At 38.2% G+C, this 19,046-nt stretch overlaps 1 protein-coding gene across 1 annotated transcript in view; it reads left to right on the forward strand.

The window, feature by feature from the left end:
- Window positions 1–19,046, forward strand: part of lama2 (laminin, alpha 2) — a 222,311-nt gene that overhangs the window by 188,488 nt on the left and 14,777 nt on the right. The window contains exons 48-63 of the mRNA XM_087851825.1: window positions 302–484; window positions 1,402–1,556; window positions 2,136–2,279; window positions 4,720–4,853; window positions 5,688–5,847; window positions 5,934–6,058; window positions 6,357–6,519; window positions 6,951–7,095; window positions 7,213–7,351; window positions 7,708–7,719; window positions 8,340–8,460; window positions 10,418–10,573; window positions 11,818–11,871; window positions 15,661–15,812; window positions 15,919–16,095; window positions 17,845–18,016. Coding sequence (XP_087707951.1) covers window positions 302–484; window positions 1,402–1,556; window positions 2,136–2,279; window positions 4,720–4,853; window positions 5,688–5,847; window positions 5,934–6,058; window positions 6,357–6,519; window positions 6,951–7,095; window positions 7,213–7,351; window positions 7,708–7,719; window positions 8,340–8,460; window positions 10,418–10,573; window positions 11,818–11,871; window positions 15,661–15,812; window positions 15,919–16,095; window positions 17,845–18,016 — 2,192 coding nt within the window. The remainder of the gene's footprint in view (window positions 1–301; window positions 485–1,401; window positions 1,557–2,135; window positions 2,280–4,719; window positions 4,854–5,687; window positions 5,848–5,933; window positions 6,059–6,356; window positions 6,520–6,950; window positions 7,096–7,212; window positions 7,352–7,707; window positions 7,720–8,339; window positions 8,461–10,417; window positions 10,574–11,817; window positions 11,872–15,660; window positions 15,813–15,918; window positions 16,096–17,844; window positions 18,017–19,046) is intronic.

Raw genomic sequence — 19,046 nt, forward strand, 5'->3', positions numbered from 1 at the left:
GAATATTTAAAATTATTGCGCAGCGTGAACTGAGAGAGCATATATCTGTGTGCATGCGTGCGTGTGTATGTATGTGATGCCATAATCGAACCAAATTAATGCCAGACGTTTGCTTTGTGGAACTTACAGAGTCCAGATCTGACCTAAGAGCTATCTCGTTATTTCTTTAATAAAACATAAAAATGATAGTAAATAAACTGAACAGTAAAGTATATATTTGTTTAAAAATTTGGGTTTGCACAACATCAATGTAAATTTTGGCAGTTACAGTACACATCTTTTATGTTTCATTCTTTGACAGACACAGCAGCTAGGCTAGCAGCCACAAAGGCTGTAGCAGCGGACGCTAACGCCACAGCCATTGACGTCCTGGAGCGTCTTGGAGATTTGAACCTGCGACTTGGTGGACTAGAGCGCAACTACACTGATCTGAAGGAGACTGTCAGCGAAGCCAATCAGATGATCCAGGACCCTGAGAAAAACAGTAAAGTGCTTTTCTTTTGGTAGTTAGTGTGCATAGTCTAATATTAGTAGGCAGGTAGTAACTAATTACTCTTTCTTTACTCTGAAAAGAGTGAGCTTTTGAACATTTTTGCAACTCTTACATCCTAATTTGATAAATTAATAACAAAATGTTGAAAATGATCAACTGGAACATTTCCAAACTTTTATCTTGTTGTTGTCTCAGATCTACATAAATTCGAAATTGAAATTTGATATATTTCTCTCTGTTTCTCTTTTTTCAATCCCCACAGCAATCAGTATGTATATCTCACTTACTTTAATTTGAGCACGTATTATACGTGGTGCACCAATACCATATTTCAATTGCAATATCTCACATATTTGTTTTGCTTAAATACAACAAATCACAGAGTAGACACTGTATTGAGTCAGCGCGCTCTTCAGTCAGTATCGCCTATGGCGGCATAGGCTGATTTCGACAGCAGTATTGGAGCACCACCCATTAATATTGTGATTATCTTTAATAGCTACATGGTAAACAATAGTTGCTTCTAATAAAGCCTCCATTCGGCATGAGCATGAGAGCTCTGCACACTGCAAGGCATAGCACTTCTTTTTTAATTTTTATGTCTTCTCTTTATTTTTATCTTTCCTGGATCTTAAGCTGATACAATTTCTCCAAGTAAATAAATTAGAAGCAGTTCTCTTTGAATGCCGAGTTACACTAATTGTTTGGCTCTTACTGGCTTTGCCATCTTTCTGTCTCTTCCTCCACATTTCTCCTCCTCCAGTGATTTCCTCATCTACCATTATTTTGCTTCGTCTTCTGCAAGCTTTCTCTTTTTCTCAGCTGCAGTACTGTACCGAATAGTATCATGATAACAACTATGGTAGTGTTCTGTATCGTTGCTGTATTTGATCTCTCTCTACCTTCAGTTCATGCTGCAGGGGCAAAAGTGAAGGATTTGGAGGACGAAGCTGACAGGCTGTTGGAGAAGCTGCAACCAATCAAAAAGCTACAGGACAATTTGAGGCGCAACATCTCTCAAATAAAGGAACTGATTAACCAGGCCAGGAAACAAGCTAATTCAGTAAGTTGTTGACACACTGCCATGTACAACTCCTACTCATAGTTGTAGGAGATCACGTTTTATAGTAGTTTAATGTGTAATAAATGTCAGCAAGTTTGCATTTATTTTATAAGATCTTGTGCAAGATTTATTATGATTTATTTGAACTTCCAGACGCATTTGTGGCTGGCTAACACTTCGACAGGTTGACCAGGAGACAGTTGGACTGAATGTGTTTACATGTACGAGGCCCAGCCGTGGGTGTAGTAGGCTTGGTTTCTTTTGATGGCTTTCTTCCACCTCACCCCTGGGAGCTATTTAGAAACATGTCGGTGCCCAGCGGTTGGTTAAAACTTTGTTGCAGGACTATATATAGCATAATAATTCAGGCATAATCTGCCTGCATTTATAAATTAGATATCAGTCTATCTGAGACTGATTGCTCTCAGTCCAAGTTGGACTTGGAGGCAAACACCAGATGTTTTTTTTTAAAATACTTGTGTTTTATTATACAATATATAGGATAAATTCAAACTATAATCGAAGATTCCTTTTTGTGGAAACATTCTTAATTCCTTCACTCTTTCTTCCTGTTTACAGATCAAAGTATCAGTGTCTTCTGGAGGTGACTGCCTCCGTAGTTACCGCCCTGACATCCGAAAGGGGAGGTATAATACCATCATTCTTCATGTCAAAACCACCACACCTGACAACCTGCTATTCTACCTGGGATCAGCCAAATATGTAAGTACATCTCAGAAAAACACAGGAGCATAAAATCAAAAGTAGTTTGAACTTGTACAGAACTAGAACACATATATAGTATTTCATAAAATCAAAGCAAATAAAAGAAAAAACATAACTTTAATTTATTGGTGATGAAATCTATTGCCTTAAAAATGTGTCTTTATGTCACAATTTAAATATGAAAATGTTAATTTTTAAAAAAAATGTTTCATATCGATGCATTGTTCTCATTTAATTTAACACTCAGGTGCTATGTAGAGCACCATAACATATTTTTTTTCTCTTGAAGCATTCTCGTGTACCATTAGTCTTGCATTAAAAAGCACACACACTTGTCTCTTTCCCATAAACCGGCCCTCTCACACACCTTACAGGTATTCCCAAAGTGGCTTGTCTAATATGTGAATCACTAATACACATTGACACATACTTGCAGGCACCCTATAAACATAGCACTAATTTAAGTCACCATGCTACTCCCAAGGTGTGCATACGTGTGGGTTTGGTTGTAAACACGTGTGTATCTTGATGAGCAGCACCAATTAACAACAGGTTTATGTTGCCATGTACTTTAGCCTGATTTCCCCTGAGAAATCTTCACTGCATCTGACTGGAAAGTGTGGAACATTCATATGTGTGTGTTTGTGTGTCTCTACTATTTTCTGATGGTGAATAATTCAGTTTGTATAGTAATTTTGTGTGTGTGCATGCACGCCTCTTACATTTTTCTTATAGCGTGTAATACTAGTTGAATAGTAACGATGCTGCCCTGTGATCTCTACTAATGAATAATCGGCATTACCCTGGGGAGACCGGAAAGATTAGTGCATGCACTTTTGTGTCTGTGTATGCGTGTCATTTGTGTCTTCAAATGTGACCCCCTGATAATCTCTAATTGCGCATAATAATATATGAATTATAATTCTTGGTATGCACTTCAGCTGCAACATGAAGATGAGAGCATATGCTGAAAGTTCACTTTTTATTTTTTTTTCATACTCATACATATGTAATAAGAGCATTAATCAAAATACAGCAAGATCCAGTAAAAATCCACTTACAAGGACAGATGGAGAAAAGGAAAGCTTTTGTAGCCCCAGAATAGATCAGAACTCGGTATAAAAGTACTTCACTGTTCAATCATTCACATTTTAGTACATAAAACTGCTGCATAACTCCTGCATTGTGTCATCTTAAAAGCATAGACTGTATATAAAAGACACCTGTATCGAGGGAAAAGTAAAGCCACTGCCCATCACTTTTTACCTTACAGTTTGCCACTAATGGACATTGTTGGCTTTGGTGTCATAGGTCACTCTATGCTAGGACATTTCCAACAACGTTATGTAGGTAGTTGCTTCAGTTGCTCATAGTTGAACTCTGTAGCTGCTTGCACCACATGCCAGCTGTTTTGTGGTCGAAACAAGTTGCTCAATTTCACCGGCATACTGTGGTCTTATCATGCATAACTTCAAGCCTGTATATAGCTTACATGTTATTTCTCTTGTAAATCATTTTAACATGGGTACCTTTATTGGCTTCACCACAGATCCCAGCTTGCTAACGAGCTAAAGCATGATTGTTGGTTGTTCATTTCTAAACAAAAAGCAGTATAAATATTACCAGTGCACATTACGTTGTTATTTGCAGAATTCTAGTAGATAAATGATTCCACATTCACAAAGGTGAGAGGTGTACCACATAACCTCTGAGATTTGTGTGGTCTGATAATCACTTTGAATATATTGTTTGAATTAAAGCCTAAATCTGAGAACAATGCAGATTTTTATAACGCATGCAAAACTATAGAGAATCTGATTACATTGGCCGCATCTGGAAAAGGTTTTGGATAAATTGGAAGAATGCTTAAGATTTATTATTAAATTTAAAAAATATATTCTTGCAATAAAATTACAATCTTTAAACTACCTTTACTGTCCTCCAAACCCTTTTGTTTAAAAAACAAAGTGGTTAGCAGTGTCACCTCAAAGCAGGAGGGTCGTGGGTTTGAATCCACCAATTTGCTGGGGCCTTCCTATGTGAGGTTTGCGTATTCTCCCTGTCACTGTCAGGGTTCCTTCTGGGTATTCTGACTTCCTATTACCATGTTAGAACAATTGGAGAATGGGTGAAAACTGGCCATAGGTATGAATATGAGCATAAATGGTTTTCCCTACCTCTCACCCTATGACACCTGGAATATGCTTCAGAATCACTGTGACCCTGAACACTATATATCCCGAGTTTTCTCCAAGTATTTTTGAATGTTTCATAAACTGTCAACTTATTCATGTGCATTACCCACAATTACAAAATCAGTATCTGTATTCATCTTGTTAAGCGGATAAATCAGCACTAAGCACAGTAACCTTAACCTAAAATAAATCACAACAATGGTTTTTTGCAGTTTATTCAGCATGTGTCTACTTTGTCTCAGGTTGATTTCTTGGCATTGGAGATGCGCAAGGGGAAGGTGAATTTCCTTTGGGATGTGGGTTCAGGTGTGGGGAGGGTCGAATATCCCCATCACACCATCCATGATGGAAACTGGCATAGGATCGAGGCGTCTCGGTAAGAAGTGCGCACTCATTCATGTGTATGAAAATGTGCTGTACCTTTGACACAATAATAATAATAATAATAAGAAGAAGAAGAAGAAGAAGAAAACATGCGTACACCCACACACAATCACAAAGTGAGTTTACAAGAAAGGGGTATAACAAAAGAAAGTTACTGTACTTATTTATACATGTCTGTATAGATGTATATAGCTAATTAGTTTTATACATTTCTTAATATATTTTTTTGTCTGTGATCCCGTCTAACTACAAGCAACAGTTGTAACCGACAGTTGTTGCAGAAATAAACCAACAGTTACCTAAGGACATCTTCTCATTCGTGCTACTGTGGAAAACGCACTGTTTCACTTGGGAAATCAAGAGATTGCAGGATGTCAGCCTGTGGCACATCATTGCATAGATACAGTGTAATCTAACAAACTAGTTTTCTCTGTGAAAGCTACAGCGATGTTTTATGCAAGACCGTCTAACATCAGGCCAATTCACACAAAGGAGATGGCCCATTTGCACCATGTATTTCCATCTGAGAAATTTCCCAAAGGTGTCTTCCAGTGGAATCACGCAGACTATCGGTCTTAAGTGTTCCCCTACACAATGTAGAAATCTTGACTTTAAACTCCAAGGTGGCTGGCTGATTTTTGCCATACATCTCAGAGTTTTCACTGCAACAAAACTGGCTCCACACTCTGTTTCTATCATTCTTCTTTAGCACCAAGAGTTTATAAAAACTGATTCCAAATGGCTTCAGTCATAACAAATCTCTTCCAGGCAGTACAGAATGCCAAGCAAAAAGACAACAAACCCTCTTCTCATTCTCTCAATACAGCAATGGGTTGAATGGTACCATATCAGTATATCCTCTGGAAGGCTCTATGGCTGGTATGATGCCGACCCCGGCCAGTGCCAACTCGCCCACGGCCTTCACCATCTTGGATGTAGACCAGAACGCCTACCTGTTTGTGGGAGGGATATTCGGCTCTGTCAAGGTGCCTGTCTGTCTGTCTCAAAACATGAAGAACCTGTCTTCCTACTGTGTTTTCTCATTATTATCTTTTTTCTGTTTGTCTTTTAGAAAGCAGAGACAGTAAGAACAAATACTTTCACAGGCTGCATGGGGGAAACCTACCTGGATGGTAAACCTATTGGATTGTGGAACTACAGAGAGAGAGAGGGAGACTGTAAGGGATGTGTCGTCAGGTATACAGTCACAATTTAATTAGAAGTTAATTATTTTATTCTTCCTTACTGATATTGATAGTGTAGTCTTTTTATTACTCCCAGTTGTATCCCTAATCGTAGATATGTAAAGAACATTTTATACAGGAACTAGGATTTATTTATAAAAACAGCTGTCTTTTGCAGATATTCTGGTTGGTCAAATATTCAAGTGAGCGTTTCATTGTCTCGCCTACTTTGCATTTAATTATTTGTGACCTTTCAAACTCAGGCAGTTGGACAGGAAACAAAGCAGTTGTAAATTGGTCCCTTTTTGTAGCCCCCAGCGTTCCCACGGTGAAGGGACCGTTCAACTGGATGGAGAAGGCTACGCTGCAGTGGGACGACCCACCAGGTGGAACCCAAATGTCTCCACCATCACTTTCAAGTTCCGCACGTTCTCCTCTGATGCTCTGCTCATGTATATGGCAGCTGAAGACATGGTATGTGTTTAATATGGTATTAACACCATAATGGAGACAGATATTTTGTTTATTTTGTAAGTTGTGAGGCTTTTTTAAATTTATTTAGACAGTACAAATACTGTAAAAAGTACATCAAACAATCAAACAGGTGTCAAGCTCTTACTGCTTGTGTCTTAAGACAATTAAAAAGAAAACATTACAGTTCTCTTTATGTGACATTAAGAATAGTGTCCAGAATCTGCTGTTTTATTGAGCAGTCAAGATTTGATTAATTAATAAAATAATTTTAACCATTTTCTTCAGTCTAGTCCATATTGGGACCCTTTGCAGTATATTTTACACCGTGTTGTTAAATCCTATCTTTTCAGACTCGTGCTGTTATTGATTTGTACTGAATTTGAAACGCCAGAGTGTCACAGCAGTCTCTCCCTGTTTGATGCTCTCTGCAGAAGGACTTCATGTCTCTGGAGCTGTCAGAGGGTAAAGTGAAGGTTAACTTTGACCTTGGATCTGGAGTTGGAAGTGCCAACTCATCTAAGCGCCATAATGATGGCCACTGGAAATCCCTCACCATGTCGAGGAACAAGAAACTATGTAAGCCTTCTTATATAACCTGTGCTGTGAATCAATGGAACAGATAAATTAGAGGGTATACATATACAATCTCTCCGTGTTCTGTTGCTGATAATGTATCTTCAACTCTTAACAAAGCCACGGTGTCCATAGTAGACGTTGACAGCAGTGACGAGGAAAAGATTGTGGCCACATCTCTGGGGTCAGCTACTGGTCTGAACCTTAAGGAGCACCAGAAAATCTATTTTGGAGGTCTGCCAACGATTGGAAATTACAGGTACGCATAAAGTGCTGTAATTTACGTTGGTTCAGTTTATAAAAGCTTACATGATATTCTGTGTGAGAGCTGCATATTGTTTTGCATTTGATTTACAGAAATGCTCTTTAATATTTTTTAATGTTTCATTTGCGTTAATTCATATAGTTTCACACCTGAATCAGCTGTCTGACACTGGCTATCAAACCTCATAGCAGAGTGAATTAAATGGCATAAACATTAAAAACAACTTGACCAGTTCAATGATCAAAGTAAAGATGGCAAGTTGAATTGAAGGTTTAGTTTAAGAATGTTAACATGTTTACCATATGGTTGTGTGTTTGCTAATGCGTGAATGTCATGTTCCTTCTTAACAGCATCGCAGCCAGGTAAATGAATGAATGAATAAATAAATAAATTTTATAATCAAACACAATAAAAATAAACTGTATTCACTATTGAGCTGTGCATGAGGCTGACCTGCTGATAATGCTGCACAGCCCACACTGAATGTACGTTTGTTTGTTGGCTGGACTCTCAGAAATCACTTTTTCTATCCTTTGTTAATCTGAATTTGACGTTTGTTCAACAACATTTTGGTGGAATAACTCATATGAATAACTCCCTTCCATATTTTATTGGCATATTCAGTAGATTTAGATGTTAATCTACTTCCTGACATTTTTGAGATTGATGGGTAACTTAAAAAAAGTGTATTATGCTGCTAAAAGAATGTTTATTGCAGTCGTTGACAAGGATTATCATATGCTGGATATTTTTTAAGAACTTTCTCTTGAATAACAGATACTCATCTTGAAATGAGTAATACAGAAAAATATCCCAGTGCATTTGTATGGACAAACGACATATTTCGATTATTCTTGTTGATGTTTAGGCATCACTCTGCTTGCGAATTCACTGCTGCAGTAATTCACTTCTACAAGAGCAGACTGACCAATATTATGATTATTTAATACTCCAAATTAAAACTGTCTTACACTTCATATAGGTCAGAGGTCATTCTGAAGAGGTATGCGGGCTGTCTTCGGGACATTGAAATCTCCAGAACGCCATATAACCTTCTGAGTAGCTCAGATTATACTGGTGTGACTAAAGGATGTAATGTAGAGGTAAGTGAGCTTTTATGAAACATCCCGTATGATTGTTGACCCTCTGGTTACAGTTAGGGATGCACCGATACTGGTATCGGGTAGGGGGGCCGATACTGTAAAATGTGTGTGTACTCATACTCGTAAAAGTTAACCGATACCATGAAACGATACTAACTTATTTCATTAATCAGAGGGTGGCTTGTCATTTCTGTTGTAGTTTTTTAGATTGGCCACTAGGGGGACATCCCGCGCTAAACAGGCACAGGTTTAGGAGAGTGAGACTGGCGGCTCCATATAAAAAAGAGAAACTGGAGGCTGCTGTAGCTAGGCTAAACAAAATGTCAGCAGTGTGGACCGGAACAGCCAACTTTAACTCGGGTTTTGGAAAAGCGAAGAAAAATGTCAAGAGAAAATCCACAGGCAGTTAAAATAACAGAGGCTCTGACTCATTTTATCGCTCTGGATGACCAGCCAATGCCGGTCGTGGAAAACATAGGATTGCACCGTCTTCTCAGCATACTCAAGCTGCGATATGAAATATAATAAATAAACAGAAGTGTTTATTTATTATTCTGAAAGCTCGGGACAGTGCCAATAGTTCAGTGATATTTTGTTAAATTACAATGTGGAGACTCCGCAATAATTTAACAGAAGTGCTTATTTTTCACTTGAAATTTTTTTGTGCTCATTTTTATTAAGATTTTATTTTTTATCGGCAGAGAATAAAATAAAACCTGTCTTCCAATTCATTGCATTTGTGTGTGTGTCTGTGTGTGTGTGTGTGTGTGTGTGGTAGAAGTATCGGTTTTTGTACTGTGTATCGGCAAGTACTTAGATCCAAGTATCAGTATCGTATCGGTTTGAAAAAATTGGTATCGTTGCATCCCTAGTTACAGTATTATATATTTTAGATTTGCTTTATATAGAGAGATGTTTGAATGCGTCAGGTCGGCGAATATGTACATATAATTAACATAACATCTGTTAAATGGGGAATCTGAAAAGGCATTAAAATCTGTTGATTGGATGACCTTGCAATTCTTCAGCTTTTTTTTCAACAGCACATGTCACTTTCATTCTGATTTGCCTTTCACTCAGTCGCTTCTTTATGTAGGAAGATGGTTTCCACACAAAGAATAAAATAAAAAGGCACAGACGTGTTTAATCTGCAGTACCCTTTCATATTCATGTTCCTCTCACAGACACAAACTATGTATTATGTATTAATCAGTGCATTTGTAAGAATATACACACTTCTTAAATTGCTTTTTATATTTTAATCTTTCAAGCCTATTATGCAAACACACTCATGGAGCTTTCAACAGCCATGCAAGGTTTCAACCATGACTAGTGCTATTCATTTACTTATAAAAAAATGCAGCCAAAGCGTATCAAGGCCCGGAGAATGTTAAAGAAGATTGCTGAAGGTCTTTCTCTTGTTTTCTGTGTGTGGTGGTGGTAGAGAGGAAGTCACAGGCTGGGGACCTTTGTCTTTTGGAAAAAAGCAAGTCATTATTATGTGAATGATTTAAAATAAAGACTTAGTTTAAGCATAGTATAAAGTCAGGTTAAGGTTAGATGTAGGCAGTTAGTGGTTGTAAAAAAAAAAAAAAAGAAAGAAAGAAAAAGTCCTTATTAAAGTAATAAAACCACATGTGGGTAGGTATGTTAAATAGAGGGGGAGAATTTCAGAGTACAACTACCGTAACAAAAGGAAAGCTGGATGATGATGCACCAGAAAGTCTGTGTGAAACAGTGTGCCCCTAAAATGTGTTACTGTTCTTTGAAAAACCTTGACTAAAATATCAAAAAGTCATTTAAATCGGATCAACTACATTCAGACTTGTGTAGTCGTTTTCACTCTTTTCTGTTTGACTTCTGCATTGTAGGCATGATGGACGGTGCTGAACTAAATAACTGATATGTCCATTGACAAAATACATGTCAAGTGAAACTGTTTCTTCTTTGTTTGCAGAGCCTGCACACAGTCAGTTTCTCTAAGCCAGGATACATGGAGCTGAGTGGTCTATCGCTAGCCGTTGACACAGAGATCAGCCTGTCATTCAGCACTCTAGAAGACACTGGGACCATACTGCTGGCAGTAGGCGGAGGGTCACCAAACAGACAGAAGGTTGTTGTTATTTTATTAGGGTTTTGTTTTTTGTTGGTCCATCTGTTTTACTCACTGAGTCACTCCAATACAATATACTTCTTAAATCTGAGTTGATCAAGTTCCTCAATCTCTTATAGTTGTAAGATATTTCTCATGGGTGGGGAACAGTGTAATATGGAGAGTAGCTTCATTTGAACTTAAATATTCATTCACCACTAATCACTCAAATCTTTCTCTATTGTCACCAGTTTGTGTTCAATATTTTTTCAGAAAATAGTTTAAAAATTGTTAAATTGTTGTTAATAATTGCCATAAAATCTAATAAAACTGCAAGAATGTACAGTATAATCATTTATTATATAGTACATATATAGAATTTATGTAGTATGGAAGTGAAATACAATATAAAAATTGTTTGGTATATTGTTTCAGTCCATGTTTGTATTTGTGCTAAAGAAACATTTTTAAAACATCCATTTGACTTTAAAGGGTTAAAACAATGTTTGCTGTGTAGTGACAAAATTTGCCAGTGTGTGCATGGTAACATAACAGCGTGCCTGTTGTCTAATAATATGGCTTCTATTAAAAACCTTGTAATGCAAGCTCAGTTTTTTCTGGTTAAGTTTCTTGCACATCTGCCCCTTTTATGGTACAGTTAAACTGTGGAAAACAGCAAAGCCAAAACTATTGTGAGCGTTTTCATTGAAATTGTAATACAAACAGCTGCAGAGCAGCTGAGCTACAAATTGATCGCAAACTGTCTGCGTCTATAAATTTATGGCAATAATTTGCCAATCTGTGTGAGTGATTTCAGTCAGGTCAAGGTGGACTCAAGTGACTCACTTGAGTAATAGCATTACTCAAGTGAGTAATCCAGTGTAAGGGTACCATTAGGTAATGATAGCACTTTATGATAAAGCATTGTGAAGCTATTAGTAAGGTGTTAGCAAGTGCTTAATTCATCATTGATACAGCATTATTTCTCCTTAGAAGGCCATTTATAAATGCAGATATATGATCATGATTCATGACTCAAAGCTGTGCATGGTGTAAGAGTAGCAGATAGATAAACATATCTCTGTTTATAAATGACATACCAAGGCTGAGTAATATGTATGTAAACAATAAATTGAGCACTTCCCAATACCTTACTAATGCTTAATAGTGTGACATTATTAGATAGTGCTACCAAGGCAGTATCAGAAAACTTATTGGAAGAATCTGTGCACAATAACATTGTTCTGAATATCTTTCCAATCCAGGCCCGCTCCACAAGCCTTTCAAAGTCCAAGAGGAAGAGAAGACAGTCAGGAGAGGTGGGTTCACCATGCACAGTTTGGACCCAAATGCTGTCTTGTTTGCCTAAGTGAATGGCAGTTACATAAGTGCATATTAATGAGATTTGCGGTTTTTGGCAACTGAGCTAATGGGATTGTTGTTTTCCAAAATGCACACTCTTACTTATACACACCCATAGATGTGCAAAGACTCATACACACCTTTAGTAGCTGTTGTGGATGTTCATTGTATAGTGGCGATCTTAGCTTTTAGCTGACTTTGCCAGTGCGTCCACACAGTCACACAAGCAACTTTTCTGTAAGTGAATTAAGTTTCCATGAGTGCATATTAATGAGATTTGACTCTGTTGGCAACTACACTGATTAGATTGTTTCACAGCTAAAACACCTTTTTTTCCACGTGCACACACACATGTGCACACATGCCTGTCAACCCTAGCCAGTGCTAAATAATTAAATCCTTTATTTTAACTCCCCTGAAAACACCATGGGCAGCATGTCATATTTGCAGCTGTGTGTGTTTGTATGTGCACGTAAGGGGTTTGTGTGTCATATCAGGTGTGAGGATGGCACTCACACGCGTGCAAATTTAAATGTGTGTCGTGTTTTTGTGTGTGAGAGAGGTAGAGAGGACAGAGGGTTACCTCTAGCTTATCCATCATCACTGGTTGTTAGGCACATAAATCTATTTTTGCTAACTATGCTGGCAGGCACAGCATTTGTGTGTATGTGTGCGCCTCTGTACGTGCGTGTGTGGAGAAAGGTTAAGCGAGGTTAAAAACACCATCAACTCAACTTGGCCCTGACTAATGGCTGTTTTAGAGAGGGACACAGAGAGAAGGGGACAGGAGACAAAGGATGGAGGGATGGAGGAGAGAGATTTAGAGGTGAAAGTAAGGATAGAGAAGTAAGAACAAAGCTAAAAAGAAAGGAAATGAGATGATGGGGAGGATAGTCTGCTGTGGGAGAGAACAAAATTGAAAAAATGGAAAGAGCTGGGAGCAAAAAAAATGAAAGGACGGGTACAGAGGAGAGGTAAGAAGAAAAGAGGTGGAAGAATAAGAATATCTTACGGAAGATGAAAAACAGTAGATTGTTTTTAAGCTGGCCAATAAAGAAAGAAAAACAAATAATCACCTGTAGGTAAAAGATGGAGACCACCATGATGTGACCGAATATTTGTAAAGCATTTTTGCCACAGGTCACTTTAAAATAAAAACTAATAGCCCTGCAAAACTGTACTGTTGCAACCTGTCTGTCAAAATATAGCCACACTCCTAAATAATACCCTGTTTTTTCAGCAGATTTATTCTAAATGGAACTATAATTGTACATTCAATATTTCTCATGAGTACACAGCAAATCCAGCATGTCCAAATTAACACTGTCAGATTTGTGTTAAGTACCAAATCTGTCTGGAGTTGATAAATTAACACTTATTAATGGTAACTAGGTGTTAAGAGTTTATATACTAACTCTCACAGAGTATTTTAGTTTAACTACATAAGTGTTATCTTCTAATTGTAAAAAAGTTAGAATTTTACTCTTCTGAACTTTTAGAAATTCCTTTGGAAATAAAGATGCATTACAAAGAGGCAATGGTTTTTGAAAAACATTTATTTTGAACTGTGCACCACAATTTCAAAACATTTTCTGAAACATGTAACAATATGGAGCAATGTACATGTTCTCACTTTCATTAGAATATTGTTTATCAAACGGTCTTGATTCATATGCAATTTTTTTTTCAAGGCTGTACTATTTGCCCGCAGACAATACCTTTCAGCTAGCTAAAACAGAATATTATGCTATCATAGAGCAACGTGGCTAATGCCTTTCACACAGCTTTGTCTAAACTCCAAAGAGCCACAGAAGTAAAAGCTAATAATAATAATTGAAACAATCTTTGAAAAAATGACTCACCAAGCATGGCAAACAACTCAGAAATACGTAGAGCAAAATGTTCTGAAACGGCTTCACTTCAGCTTGGATCGGAATCTGTGGTGCTGGGGGCGGAGTCTGTGAATTTACTCTATTAGTGTCATAGCCCCTCTAGGAGTTCGGAGTTAAGAGGTCAAGAGTTAGTTAGTTTCCATTGTAACACCTCCAGATTTGACATAGAAACACTCATTTTTAACACTCAACACACTATCATTTTACACCTCAGAGTTACATTAAAAGAATGTGACTCTACTTAGAGTAAAATTAACTCTACTTCTGCAAGAAGTCTACTAACACCAAAACATTTGACACTTTTGAATTTGCTGTGTAGTGGTTGAGACTATAAACTTACTAGAAATGTGTTTACTGAGGATATAGTGAACAGTATCATTTTTTTTTGCGTGACTTTTATGAAGTCTTTTTTTAACTTGAAGAATTTCCCCATGTTGGCAATGCTAAAGAATGTGCACGTGTGCTATCTTCATCTTTTATATACAGTCTATGGGAAAAGTCAGTATATGCACAGAGGGAGGAGAGATGGTAAAATGATGATGACAGTTTTGAGGTACATCTAAGAGTTCCTCACTCATTCAAAACAACTGAGAATTTTCTTTATACAAACTGGAGATCAAAACTCTTTATCTTTCCTTCTTATCCACTGAATGATTGCACTAGTTTTGACTGCCTCGAGATATCACATTACTTTTTGTTTTTAATTAAGACATTAGATTGTCTCATAAAATGTGAAAAACATATTGAATAGGCCTGACCTGAAAGACATGGACTGCACAATTCTACCTGCTTCAGCTTTACGCTCTAGAGTGAAGATATAGAATGAGAAATGCAGAAAAGCATACCACATTTTGCATGAATGTTGTATTTGTGCACATTCTTGTAAAATACGCCTGTATGCGAGTCTGCATGAGTGTGTGTGTACGCGCGCGGGCGTGCTTTTGTACCCATGTACGAGTGTGAGATGGCGCGGCGAGAGCCATGTTGTAGCTACATCTCAGTTCAATTTGTCCCCGACCTCAAATTGAAATTCCATTTTCAGGTGGTAAATTGTCTCCCACTTCGCCCTCTGGCACACAGTGAATTAAAATTCAAATTAGCCTGACCCTGCACCACTGCTCTCTAGCACCTCTCTGTCTGTCTCACTCTTTCTCTCTCTCGCCATCTCTATCGTGCTTGCTGTTTTGCTCTCTGCCCTCTCATCTCTTCCCCCTATTATCCTGTCCTCTCCGTTCCTCTCATCTCTTGTTATCCTTTCCTCCCCACTCCCCTCGTCTTCCTTTATCTTGCTTATTTCCCCCCAATTTCGCTCTATATACCATATATCTCCCTGCATTCACCTCGCCATTCCCCTTACCCTTTCTCTGCTCTAATCCTCACTCTGTTTTGCCTCCCGTCTTTCTTTTTCTGTCCGTTTCATCCAATGCCCTTTCTTTCCCTTTTTTCTTTTTGCACAATGTGGATATAGAGTTACAACCAAATGTGCATTTATTTATTTATTTATGTGTGTGTGTGTGTGTGTGTGTGTGTGTGTGTGTGTGTGTGTGTGTGTGTGTCTTCTTTAAAACAACATAAATGGATTAGAAGCTAAAAAAAGATTGTTGTTGTTGCAGTTCCCCTGTGTGTTTTTAGGAAATAATCTGTAATCGCCTACATTTTCATGTCATTTTCTACTCATCAAAATAAAGTTTCTGATATATTTCACTGGACTGAATGTACTGAATTTAAAAAAAATAAAGTCCTTTTGCATTTACTTATGCAAATTTACTTGAACTTTACCATATTCTGTCTCCTAGGGTTAGTTTGAATGTTCATGTTGACCCTGTTAATAAAGTTTATCTCCAACTCTGGCAGCCCTACCTCTCAGTCATGCTGACCAGAGGTTCGCTGGAAGTCGTAGTGTCTACCGGCAGCCACAATCGGCGACAAGCCACCAGACGACCTGAACAAGGCACGCTGAATGATGGCAGAGAGCACACACTCCGCATAGAGAGGCTAGCTGGCAGGTTAGCGTTTGTTTTTGCTATGAAGTAACAAACTCCTGTTGAAGATGTTTTATTGTGTGTTATAATCCATTTCCTGATTTTGGAATTTTTCTTTGTTTTCCAACAGATCTTTTGCAGTCCACGTGGACGATGAAGCCAGGATGCAAGGCGTGCTTCCCAATGACCAGCCATTGAACTTGCAGCGTATCTTCCTTGGTGGTATTCCCGCAGAAGTAGAGCAGACCTCCAACAGAGCCAACATCCCCTTCAAAGGATGCATATGGAACCTCATGATCAATGCTGTGTATGTTAAACTTTGTCACTCTGTCAGATTTAACTGTGAACAGATTTGTTTTCTACAAATGTATTTGATGCAGGCATGATCTTCAGTTGAACAGCAGAGTGTTTGGTGTTTTTTAAGATGAATAACAGCAGTTTATTGAAATGCTAGTTTAGGCTGTAGACTTGTTTTTAAGTTAGCTTTTAAAAAAATTTGATACAAACAGTGTGGATCTGCCACTAGAAAAGCTTCTGTCTCCTACGATGTTGAGATCACACATGGGTGAAAGTACTAATTCACTATCCCATTGCTTTACATTATGTTTAAAATGTTCCTGTTAAACCTGTTTGATCCATATTTAAACACTGTACTTACTGTCTTAATGATCACCATAGACTTTATACACTGACAGGTTAAAGTGTAGTTAATGCAATTGCAGCAGGTCACGGTCGTGCTGGTGGTGTTGATGATGATAAAGCCTGTCTTTCTGCCTGAACAGCAGTAATTGAACTGTCCAGCATCATAAACATGCTCATAACTCAGATTACACCACCTTGTCTTTGTCTGTTTATGATTGCGTCGTTCCCTTCATTTCAGCCCTATCACCCCGACCTTTTCTCAGCTTACATCTGCGTGCCTGTCTGTCAGTTCACTCAGTGGCTGAAACAACCTCTCCCCTTTAGGACAACCTCTCTTTAAGCCAGGGGTGTCCAACTCCAGGCCTCCAGGGCTGGTGTCCTACAGGCTTTAGATGCGTCCTTGATCCAACACAGCTGATTTAAATGGCTAAATTACCTCCTCAACATGTCTTGAAGTTCTCCAGAGGCCTGGTAATGAAATCATCATTTGATTCAGGTGTGTTGACCCCGGGTGAGATCTAAAACCTGGAGGATGCCAGCCCTTGAGGCCTGGAGTTGGACACCCCTGCTTTAAGCCAAAAAGATCTGGTTGGCAGTCCCATCCAAGTAAAAGACCTGAGTGCGAATGCTCTGCTCACACATATGTATCTAAATGATGAGAGCAGGAGTTGGAAAAACCCTTGTAAGCTGGGCTTTTAGAGCATTCTGAAGCCTAAGCGTTTGGCTAACAGGGATTGTTTAGTCTTTTGCTGGTTTTTTGCTGGTATTGTATCTAAGGCAGAACCACTTTTGTCAAAGAAAATGTTATATCCATCTAAAGTAATGTTATGTAACAGAGCAGAACAAAGATCGTGACAAAAGATGTGAGAGGCTCGTGGTGAAGCTGGTTGCAAAGTGCCTTGAAGAGAAAAAAGCAAGTGGAGACAGGCGAAAAGCTACTTAAAGAATGTGCCCTGTGTGAAACAAATATATGTATAAATACTTGGAAGTGTATAAACTGAATCAGCTGGCATCAGTTGATGTATTGGAATCAGGGGCTAAACTTGGTTTTGGGGCTAAAGTTGGTTTTGTGGCCTGCCTGATCTAAGACTATACTCAGTTGATTTAGCCATAAAATTATGTGCATGTCAGGCCTGTTTACAAGTTTAGTAGCTCATCAGATAGGCAAGATTGTTGTTTTTATTCACCAGCGGGGAATCCACCACACGCGACAGTGATGATAGTCATTTCAGCCTGATATTTCTTAGTTGCAGTTTTATTTGTATATGTAAAATACTAAATATCTACTTTATGTTGTGAAGAAAATGAAATTAAGGCTTGAAATAATAAACCATAGCAAACCTTGATACTTACAGATTTATTTAATTCTGTTGTGCACATGATTTTTACATCTAACTGCCTGTTCCTCTCTCAGTTTGTCAGATTTCGCTCAGTCTGTTTCCTTTGAGAATGCTGAAATTGGTCAGTGCCCGAACCTCGCCCCACCGCCACCTCCACCTCCTCTACCAGCAGAGAAGGAGCTCGAGAAAGAAAAAGAGGATTCAAAGCCCTCAACCCCCATCTCACCACGTCCAAGTCCTCCTGCTGTAAGTTTAATATAGCAACGTGCCCTTAAACTAATAAAGGATGTTACAACTATTAAGTAAATTGTAATGGCCATTGTTTTTGTTAGTCAGCCTGTTTTGTTTGAACATTTTCAAAATATAAAAACAAATAATTATGTGCATGTTAGGCACATAGAACACAGTGTAGTAAAAAGACACACATTCACCTGTGTACAGCTGTCCTACAGGGCTACAGTGCTATTTTTCTGACTCTGTTATTCAGAATATACTCTCACTCCCTTTCTCTCTCTGATAAAATGCAGCCATGGCCTGCTGTGTTAGCTTAGCAATTCATCACACAGCAGTTGTACAGCCCATTAACTTTTCTTTATAGTCCCTTTAGCCTTGAGTCACTAAACGCCAGCCCTGGCAGCCTGTCATACAGAGTGGAGCCATGGCGTTATGCTAGGCTAACTGTGCATACAATTAATGCTTTATGAGTGCAGAGGAGCCAAACACTCTGAGCTAACATTTAGCCACTATTCTAAGAAGCTGGCAGGCGGTAAAGTCCGTCATTTTTACACTCTTAGCACCGGGTTAGGCAAGATATATTTCACATATATGGCTTACAGCAGGCATAGGTTATCAGTTACCCAGTTAGCTGCTAAACTACACCTCTTAAGGAACATTGATCTTCAAGCACAGAGCCAAAGAACTCTGCTGTCCTAGCTATAATTCTGGTTTGTTGCTTTATGGGCTGAGAATTCATCTGATTTTATGATTTAGACTGCAGGCTGTAAAAGCCACAGTTCTCTGAGTTCTCATCTACACATTAAGTGTTATTAGGGGTTTTTTTTTATGTGTATTTATATATGTCATGCTTTGTTTGTTTGGTGCTTTGTTAAGACTCTTGACTCCTAGAGAAGTCTGTTAAATTAACATCATAATGTAGTATACATCATTACTGCCATTTTTGTCTTGTACTGGATACAACACTGTTAAAATATTGACATGTTTTCATTATCAAACAACAGTTTTTAAAAATTGAACGGCACAATTTTGGCTATTAGCA

The sequence above is a fragment of the Neolamprologus brichardi genome, chromosome 15 (assembly GCF_056152115.1).
Source record: "Neolamprologus brichardi isolate AB-2024 chromosome 15, ASM5615211v1, whole genome shotgun sequence".
NCBI lineage: Eukaryota > Metazoa > Chordata > Actinopteri > Cichliformes > Cichlidae > Neolamprologus > Neolamprologus brichardi.